The sequence below is a fragment of the Cucumis melo genome, chromosome 8 (genome assembly GCF_025177605.1).
Source record: "Cucumis melo cultivar AY chromosome 8, USDA_Cmelo_AY_1.0, whole genome shotgun sequence".
Lineage (NCBI taxonomy): Eukaryota > Viridiplantae > Streptophyta > Magnoliopsida > Cucurbitales > Cucurbitaceae > Cucumis > Cucumis melo.
The window spans coordinates 2,817,752-2,826,940 of record NC_066864.1 but is presented as its reverse complement, the minus strand read 5'-3'; the positions used below and the strand labels follow the sequence as shown (position 1 = coordinate 2,826,940).

General features: G+C 38.3%; 3 protein-coding genes and 1 non-coding gene across 5 annotated transcripts; 3 read left to right on the top strand and 1 right to left on the bottom strand.

Annotated features, from left to right (window-relative positions):
- The first annotated feature begins 443 nt into the window (after positions 1 to 443).
- On the top strand, positions 444 to 3,589 carry LOC103484666 (scarecrow-like protein 13). Its single transcript, NM_001328442.1, is given in 2 exon segments — positions 444 to 534; positions 1,532 to 3,589. A coding segment is annotated over 1 exon segment (1,626 nt). The 5' UTR covers positions 444 to 534; positions 1,532 to 1,736; the 3' UTR covers positions 3,363 to 3,589.
- A 178-nt stretch (positions 3,590 to 3,767) lies between these two features.
- Positions 3,768 to 5,258, top strand: LOC103484665 (uncharacterized). Its single transcript, XM_008441858.3, has 2 exons — positions 3,768 to 4,321; positions 4,401 to 5,258. Exons 1-2 carry the CDS (start codon positions 4,012 to 4,014, stop codon positions 4,703 to 4,705), a joined length of 615 nt encoding a protein of 204 aa, XP_008440080.1. The 5' UTR covers positions 3,768 to 4,011; the 3' UTR covers positions 4,706 to 5,258.
- Positions 5,259 to 6,109: 851 nt separating this feature from the next.
- Positions 6,110 to 8,602, top strand: LOC103484664 (pentatricopeptide repeat-containing protein At4g16470). 2 transcript variants are annotated; one of them, XM_008441857.3, is made up of 2 exons: positions 6,110 to 6,477; positions 6,728 to 8,602. In XM_008441857.3, exons 1-2 carry the CDS (start codon positions 6,341 to 6,343, stop codon positions 8,025 to 8,027), a joined length of 1,437 nt encoding a protein of 478 aa, XP_008440079.1. In that variant the 5' UTR covers positions 6,110 to 6,340; the 3' UTR covers positions 8,028 to 8,602. The 2 variants fall into 2 exon arrangements, with proteins under 2 accessions (XP_008440079.1, XP_050944623.1); XM_051088666.1 differs by having other exon boundaries at positions 6,328 to 6,477; positions 6,735 to 8,602.
- A 286-nt stretch (positions 8,603 to 8,888) lies between these two features.
- LOC127150787 (small nucleolar RNA SNORD96 family) lies at positions 8,889 to 8,979 on the bottom strand. The gene has a single exon (XR_007823368.1). It is a non-coding gene; the product is annotated as a small nucleolar RNA SNORD96 family (small nucleolar RNA).
- Positions 8,980 to 9,189: the final 210 nt, after the last annotated feature.

Genomic DNA, 9,189 nt, shown 5'->3' with positions numbered 1-9,189 from the left:
ATAAAGAAACCACGTGGATGAGCACATGAGGTAGTTGAAATAAGTAGTTTTAATAAAAATAAAAGAAACACTAAACTACAGTGTGGAGAAGTTATTATCATAGTCGGAAATAAATTATAATTTAATAATTATGGAATTTTTATTGGCTTAATTTAAATATAATATATATATATATATATATATATATATATATTTTTTTTTTTTTTTTTGTGAGATGTAATAGGTTACGTTAGCGAAGAGTTTTGTCCGTAAGAGGGGCATAGATTCCTCCACAAGCAACAAAGAAAATATGAAATTCTTGGGGGCTAAACCGTCCAAAAACAAAAATACTTGCCTCGGCATTTTCGTAAATATTTTACCATCCTGGGGGCAGACCTGTCATTTCCACCTTGAGAACCGCCATATAAATACCCATGGCACTCGCCGAGGATTCTTTATTTGTCATCGCCTTCATCACCAGATAGTTCTTAACAATTCCTTTACCGTAACTTGTGCAACATGCGTTTCAGTGTTTAAGCCCCGCTTCCATCGGAGGTATACGATCCTTTTTCTTTTCTTCATTTTTCCGTTGAATCTCTGTTTTATAATTGGCGGTCCGGCGGGAGATTCTGGCCGTCACCATCACTCTCTTCCTTTTATTGTTTTTTTTTTTTTAATAGTTATGGATAACTGTTTGTGAGTTTGACTTCTAATTTGGTGTTCGGTGAGTTTCTTTGGTTTCTCCAATTGTTCTTTGCTTTGTGTTCCAAATTTGACCAGCTGTTCTTCGGATTTCTAACTTTACTGCTCCGCGCTTTGGTTGATTTCTCGCGTTTATTGCAAAACGCGTGATGTATTCGTCTTCTTCTTCTTCTTCTTCTTTCTCTTACTCGTTGATTGTTTTTTAATTTTATTGAACGTGCTGGCTTCCAGGTAGGTACTAATTCACCAGGAACTTAGCTTTTCTGAGTTTCTGAAACTGAATTCGCAAAACTAGTTTTTGTGCCATCTGCTAATGTACTTGAGTTGCTCAACCGGCTTAATTTTTTAGATTTATGTCCCTTGTTAGCTTTCAATTTAATTGTGGCTATTTTATGGAGTATTCGTGTTTTTTTTTTTTTTTTTTTTTTGTAATTAGTTGTGTATTATGTGAAGAAATGGTGTCTCACTATGTGCTGATTCATCCAACCGTGATACGTTCTGCCCGTGTGGTGTTTGAAACGGAAGAGATCTTTTATCTTTAATCTATTTTTAGTGAGCATGATGCCTTTTATTTCGTATTTTTTAAGGGAATACTGAAAACTTCTTCATTTTTCTTTAGTTTAGATCTTAAATTATACGCCGAAGATGTTGAAACGTTGTATTTTGGCTCAATTCGTAGAAAGTTTCTTCTGAGGATTTGGGTTTTTGACCCTGTATTTGTGTTCATGCAAGTTCGATATGATAGTGTTGGATCTAATTTGTGGTTTCAATTCTGGACCCCAGCTGACTTGTATTGTTTGGTTCAACAATTTTAATTCTGTAGTATTGATTTTTGTTCTGTTCTCTGCAGATTTTGGGGATTCTTCGATTCCAGTTTTTACCAGTAAAGAAGGCAACTGCTTTAACTACTGCGGAGCATATTAAGAATTTTGAGTCCTAAAATGTCTGCCTAGGAGTTCTTACTAGACTCCACTGAACCCAAGTACTGAAACGCTTCTGATACCAACTGCTAGCGGTGAATATATTCTTGCTTTGGGCTCATTTCTGATTTCTTAATGCAAGCATCTCACAACCGGCAGGCTTCATCTATGATCCATGAGATGGATCCATACTATTTATCTCGTTTTCACGTATTGGGAAACCACGTCTCTTCTGACGCAAGCAGCCAGGGAAACAGTGTTAACTTCTCTTCCTATAAGGATCAGTTCTTTACTCTGGAGTCATTCCCGGCTACTGCTGATTTGAGTGGCTCTAATTCTCCTTCAGCTGGGAGTGTTCTGTCGTCTAGGAGCCCCTTCTCACCTCAGGGTTCTCAATCATGCTCATCGGACCAACACCATTCCTTTGAGAACACATGTGGATCACCATTGAGTGGATGCTCTGTAACTGATGATGACAACGACATAAAGCACAAGCTGAAAGAATTAGAAATTTCTTTGCTGGGGCCTGAATCTGATATGGTGGATAGCTGCTACTGTTCTTTCAGGGGTGGGGCGCATCAAGATGCTTCAGTGGCAAGGAGGAACTGGAATCAAGTGGTTGAAATGATTCCTAAACTAAATCTTCAGGACACGCTTATCCATTGTGCCCAAGCGATTCATGATTCTGATCTAAACGTGGCAACACTGTTTATGGATGTTTTAGGGCAGATGGTTTCCGTCTTTGGTGATCCAGCCCAGAGAGTGGGAGCTTACTTGTTGGAAGGGCTTAGAGCGAGGTTGGAACGATCTGGGAGTGCAATATACAAGGCCCTAAAGTGCAAAGAGCCAACAAGCTCTGAACTAATGTCATATATGTCTATTCTATTCCAGATCTGCCCATACTTCAAATTTGGTTACACATCTGCTAATGCTGTAATTTGGGAGGCCATGGTCAATGAACCCATAATCCACATCATTGATTTTCAGATTGCACAGGGTAGTCAGTATATATCTCTCATCCAGGATCTTGCCAATCGGCCTGGCGGACCCCCAGCTCTTCTTCGCATTACGGGTGTGGATGATTCGCAATCAGCTCATGCTCGAGGAGGGGGACTACAAATCGTGGGACAGAACTTAGCTCAGCTGGCTCAATCAAAAGGAATTCCTTTCCAATTTCATGCTGCTGCAATGTCCGGTTGTGACGTTGAACACAGTAATCTCATAATACAACCAGGAGAAGCATTGGCTGTAAATTTTCCATACACCTTACACCACATGCCAGACGAGAGCGTGAGCACACAGAATCATCGAGACCGGCTTCTTAGGCTGGTTAAAAGTCTCTCACCCAAAGTAGTAACCATTATTGAGCAGGAGTCCAACACCAACACATCTCCATTCCTTCTTCGTTTCATAGAGACGCTAGATTATTACACTGCTATGTTTGAGTCAATAGATGTAGCTCGTTCAAGAGATGACAAGCAGAGAATCAGGGCAGAGCAACACTGTGTGGCCCGAGACATAGTGAACATGGTAGCTTGTGAAGGATTCGAAAGGGTAGAACGTCATGAACTCCTTGGCAAGTGGAGGATGAGAATGAGGATGGCTGGTTTCACTCTATGTCCAATGAGCTCATCCGTAACTGGAGCTGTTAGAAATATGTTGAGGGATTTCAATGAGAACTACAGACTCCAAGAAGTTGATGGAGCTATCTACCTTGGATGGAAGAACAGGGCAATGGCAACCGCATCTGCATGGAGATGAAAGCTTTAAAAATCTGAATCCCATTGCTTAATTAGTTAATGTAAAATTTTGCTCTCGAGCTTTCCTTTACAAGTAACTTTTAAGAGCCATGGAGCGGTGATAACCCACATAGATTTATAGAATGTGAGGTTATTAAAAGCTCTTTCTGTTTGTAGGAAGGAACCCAAATGTTGAAACCTGCTGTAAATTTTCTAACTTTGGCGAAAGAATTTTGTCCGCGTGTTAAACACTATAGTTATAAAGATAAATCGTATCTGATTACCTTAATCACTTTATTTAGTTCGGATATTCTAAGAAACCTCTCTCTCTCTCTTGTCTAATTTTGCACAAATGATTAAACGTTCGTACGGTAAAATTAACTGATGTTTAGGTGTCAGAGAGCTGATTGGTTAGATCCTTGCCGTAAATTTGTCTCTGACAGCTCTATCCTTTTCCATTTGTGTAAGGGAGAAAAGCCTCTCCTCCTCCTCTTCCAATTATCCTAAAATCAGGTACAATCAAAATCCCGGTTCTTTAAATTTCCCGATCAAGATCATGTTTCAGCTGTGTTAATTCTGCTAATTGTTGATCGGGAAATCCCGGTTCTTTAAATTTCCCGATCAATCAAAATCGCTAATTGTTGCAGATCATAGGGAAATCATTAATTTCAATGGAAGGATCGGCATTGCGGAGGGAGAAAGAGCGAGAACGAAGACGTATAAGGGACAGAGAAAGAAGATCGTCAATGAGCATTGAACAGAGAGAAAGGCATCTCGCAAGACGTAGAAGAAACTACCAACTACGAAGATTGAAATATCAAAATGTGAAAACTACGAATCCAAGCTTTTCGGGAACAAATTCATTTAAGGCAATATCTGAAACTTCCATTGCAGAACTTGATCTGCAACAAAATGGGATTATGCTCGTAGGTTTCAATCACGAACAAGAATCCTTAAATCCAGATTCCATAACGTCTTCCAGTAAGATCTGTTTTTTGAAAGATACAAAATGGCGAGATAATTTTCTCGAGTTAATTTTCTTTGGGAATTTGATGAATAGGTTCCGAAACATTGGACCCAAGAGCTGAAATTCTTCAAGGGAGGGTACGTTTGAGTCATATTCGACGACTTGCACGTTCAATTGGGATTCACCAAATGTTTTCACAGGTGGGTCTAGAATCAACTTCCAATTGTAAGTCTAAGGATTCTAATTTGGAGTATGATCTTAGTAGACCATCAAAATCGTTAAGGCATGTCAAGCGCCTAGCGAGAATGATGAATTCATCTGTGAAACCATCTGCTAATGAATCTTCACAACATCAAACCATCATTGCGGGTAGTGCAATCTTCTCTTTTCAAACTTAGGTATGTACTGGATGTACCTGTCTTGATGGATCAAATTTCAGGATAAAAAAGGGTGATGGGTTTTGTTTGTAAGCATTAGATAAACATGGATTTTATCTCAAAACCAATTGGTAAGGAGATGACTAATCCATGTGAGATCTCTTCGTCATTTGGGATTCCTAACAACCTATCAAATTGTTGGTCTCCATTGATGCAACGTGAGTCAGATGGGGATTTTACTTTATCTTGGATTGAATCCTTCTTACTGAAGGAAAGAAAAGGGTACAAATGCCCAACAATGGAAAGAAACAAAGGATGGCAGATCGGCTGGCTTGGCCTTTACAGGTGGGAGAGAAATTCAATCTTCCAGCGAAAGAACAGAGGAAGAGGATGATATTGTAACTTGTAAGATCATATATGTTGCACTATTTGTTGCGCAATTTTATTTGCATGGAGAGTTGAAGACATTATGAGTGAAAATTTGGGGGTAACAGGGATGAGGTTGATATGCTTGATTGAGCAGTCTATGTTTTTCTTGAAGGAATTAAAATTCAAAATTCTCTTCTTCTTTCCATTTTGGAACATTTATAGTTGGGGTTTGGTTTCGTATGAATCGTGTGATTGGAGAATGAGAAATTGACACATCAGAATTAAATTTTGATCTCTCATATGGTTTTAAAAATCAACTCTATTGCTACATAAACCTCAAAAGCAAAGAACCCTACACAATTTTTTCCCTAATACATTTGTTGAGAAACAAATATGGGAGTAATTAATTGTAAACCACTTCAAAAGTGGATAGAAGCTACGTTAAATGATATGATTAGTTTTTCTCTAAAAAAAAAGAAGGGAAAAAGAAAAAAACTCGAATGCTTTCTTGATCCTCAAAAGGAAACGTATTTAGTATCTTATTTGTTTGCCAAGTGACAATAAAACTATTTCACAAGTGTTTTCTATGATACGTTATTTTTAAATTCATAACAATCTATTTTGTCATTAATTTTATGTACCAATTGAGTTTTATAGTATAGTCTCTGTGGTGAAAAGTTAAAAGGTCAAACTTACAAACACTAAATGATGCACTGATTAAGGATCAAATATTTAATGAACTCCCAAAGATTAGTCTTTGCTCATAATATTTAAAATTTTCAATTAAAGACTGTAAATGCTATTTTAAAACATACAGATTTCACCATTTTATCTTTACTACTTTTTACTTTTTTTCTACTTTATTTACCAATCAAATTATAACCACAAACACAAACTACTACTGTAAATTCAACCATAATAGTTTAGAATTATCAAACTTTCCTTAAAAGAAAACTATCCATCCATTCCTTTCTTCAAATGGACGAAAAGTTAGATAAATCGTCTTTTATGTTAAATTGCTTTTTAAGTGTATTGATATTTTACCATGTTCTTCGAGGTTCCGAAGTTAAAATCAACCAACTGTTAATCAGAAACAAAGAAAGAATGTAGAACTGCCCAGGTGGTTGGTATCGCGAATGGCTTTCGTTTGGAGTTTCCTTTATACAAACCTAAAACCTTCATCACTCGGTCGCTACACCTTCTCCTAATTCCCTTAAACCCCAACTTGGCATCCCCTTCAATTCTCCATCCATCTCAATCCTTAATCCTTCCTCCTCTTTCAACCAGATGCTCAAGTGTGCCTCTCCACTCACTCGCTCTTCCTTCTCCGCCGTGATTCATCTCTTCACCAAGTCCATCGTAGCCACTCAATTCCCCATTGTTCATTTCCCCCGCCGCCACGAATCTGAATCCGCCTGTCCCAGGTGCCCCTTTTCTTTCTTCGTTTCTTAATTCAATATTTAATCTTTAATGCTCCCCCGCACAGTTCTTCTCTTTGACATTTCATAATTTCCTGCTTCGCACCGATATTCACATTGAATTTATCCAGCAATGCTTCCTTTCAATTTAGGGTTTTGCATTTTTCTTGGTAATACTCTGCTTTGTTGTATAAGGAGTCTTATTTTATTTCTCTCTAATTTGAAAACTTAAATACTCTCTCTTAGAAATTCCCAGCTTTCAGGTCAAGCGACACCACAAAGATAACTCATCCTGGGATGAAACGCTTAGGGGGCTATGTTTGACTGGGAAATTGGCGGAAGCTGTTGCACTTTTGTGCTGTATGGCCTTGCAATTTCAATCCAAAACTTACTGTCTTCTGTTACAAGAATGCATTTTCAGGAAAGAGTATATGAAAGGAAAAAGAATCCATGCCCAAATGGTTGTTGTTGGATATGTGCCCAATGAATATCTCAACACCAAACTATTGATATTATATGCCAAATCAGGTGACTTAGAAACTGCATACATCCTTCATGAACATTTGTTGGAGAAAAGCTTGGTTTCATGGAATTCATTAATTGCCGGGTATGTACAGAAGGGGCTTGCTGAAGTTGGATTGGAGTTTTATTTAAAGATGAGACAAAGTGGTTTAATGCCAGATCAGTATACTTTTGCATCAGTTTTAAGAGCTTGTGCTAGCTTAGCTTCACTGGAACATGGAAAGAGAGCACATGGAGTTTTGATTAAATGTCAAATTGGTGATAATGTTGTTGTGTCAAGTGCACTTGTAGATATGTACTTCAAATGCAGTAGCTTATCTGACGGGCATAAAGCATTTAACAAATCTATAAATAGGAATGTAATTACTTGGACTGCTTTGATATCTGGGTATGGACAGCATGGAAGAGTTTCTGAAGTTTTGGAATCATTTCATAGTATGATAAAGGAAGGCTACCGGCCGAATTACGTTACTTTCCTTGTGGTTCTTGCTGCTTGTAGTCGTGGAGGCTTTGTGTCGGAAGCATGGAGGTACTTTTCTTTGATGACAAAGACCTATGAAATTGAACCAAGAGGGCAACATTATGCTGCCATGGCTGATCTTCTTGCCAGAGCTGGGAGATTGCGAGAAGCCTATAACTTTGTTCTTGATGCACCTTGCAAGGAGAACTCTGTTATGTGGGGTGCTTTGGTTGGAGCTTGTAAAGTTCATGAAGATATAGATTTGATGAAACATGTTGCAGCAAGTTACTTCGAATTGGACCCTGAAAACTCAGGAAAGTTGGTTGTTTTCTCAAATGCTTTTGCCACATCCGGATTGTGGGACAATGTTGAAGAGATAAGAGCTATGATGAAGAAATCAGGAATGAGTAAAGATCCTGGTTGCAGCAAAATTGAAATTCAAAGGGAATTCCACATTTTTGTTAAGAACGATAAATCTCACAGAGAAACTGAGGAGATCTATAGAACCATTGACAGAATAACTCCAATTTTGAAGGATGCAGGATATACTCCTGAACTATGTGAAAAAAAGTGATAGAGAGATGAAGTTGGTGCTGAACCATACAAATTGAAATTGAATGTAGACATGTCAATTAGAAGAATCGTTGAAGTCCCCATATTTTTGGCTTACGGTTCGGTTGTAGCAAGTTCGCGATCTATTAGTTTTGTTGGTTTGTCACATATGAACAAATAACATGATTACTCTGAGATGCACAAGGAGATCAGGCACTTGAATAGAGATAGACGGCCAGCCAGGCACAAAAAAACTACAAGTGAAACGTAAAAAGGAGTGCGAAATTGTGAAGTAGGAGTTAATTTTGAGAGTTGTTGCCATGAGTGAAATCGTGAGTTAACATTTTAACGTATATGCAGTCGCCAGGTTTCATAGCGCCAACAGTGGACACCCAAACACTGCCAACTTACGGTCAAGCTTTCCTGAAGAGCAACTCGTATGAGAGTAGTACTATAATTCATTCAACATAGAGAATTTCTCGTTGTTGGTGAAGAGTAAGCATTCGTTTACTAACAACTGAATTTAATCATCTGTAAACAATATTTAATCGACCTATATTGCAATTCTATCCCAATTCTATACAAACAGTTCATCAATCCAAGAGATTTCATGGAGGTGTAGAAAAAGTTGCAGACTTTCGGAAATAGAAATTTTATTATCTGTTGCGAATGAAGATCAAGCATATGCTACACAACGAGGCTTAGAAACAGAGTACGTCCTCATGTCCAACACCCAAACAACAGCTTTCCCATTCACATAAGGTAAGATCGATGAAGTCCGAATGCCAGCAGTCACCGATGATGTTGATGTTATCCAGTTTCCACTTCCAAGAATACCTGCAAAAGAGAAAAACAAAAGAGAGAACAAAAATACAAGAAAGAGAAGCCTCAGATCATCGGATTTGACAGCAAGGCTTGAAAAGCCATTCAGTCCCGAAAGATGGTATTTTGTTAACCGATATCATCATCAGCATATTACTCAAACATTAGAAATAATAATGTAGGTCTCATGGCCAGTCCCAAGTAGTAAAGGCAGCAACGCTGCTCCACAAGGCAATGGAATATGATAACAACAGCCGATGGAGACTCCAAACAGGAGCCATCGACATCGACTAATTTCTTTGTGACGTTAACTCCGGCAATATACGAACATAACGCGTTCGCTCCATATCTAGTAAAGGATT

Bases quoted from the DNA above. Each gene is read 5' to 3' on its own strand.
- LOC103484665 (XM_008441858.3), top strand. From the start codon at position 4,012: ATGGAAGGATCGGCATTGCGGAGGGAGAAAGAGCGAGAACGAAGACGT. The intron at 4,322-4,400 runs GTAAGATCTGTT...TTTGATGAATAG, and splicing joins AGATTCCATAACGTCTTCCA to GTTCCGAAACATTGGACCCA.
- LOC103484664 (XM_008441857.3), top strand. From the start codon at position 6,341: ATGCTCAAGTGTGCCTCTCCACTCACTCGCTCTTCCTTCTCCGCCGTG. The intron at 6,478-6,727 runs GTGCCCCTTTTC...AGAAATTCCCAG, and splicing joins TCTGAATCCGCCTGTCCCAG to CTTTCAGGTCAAGCGACACC.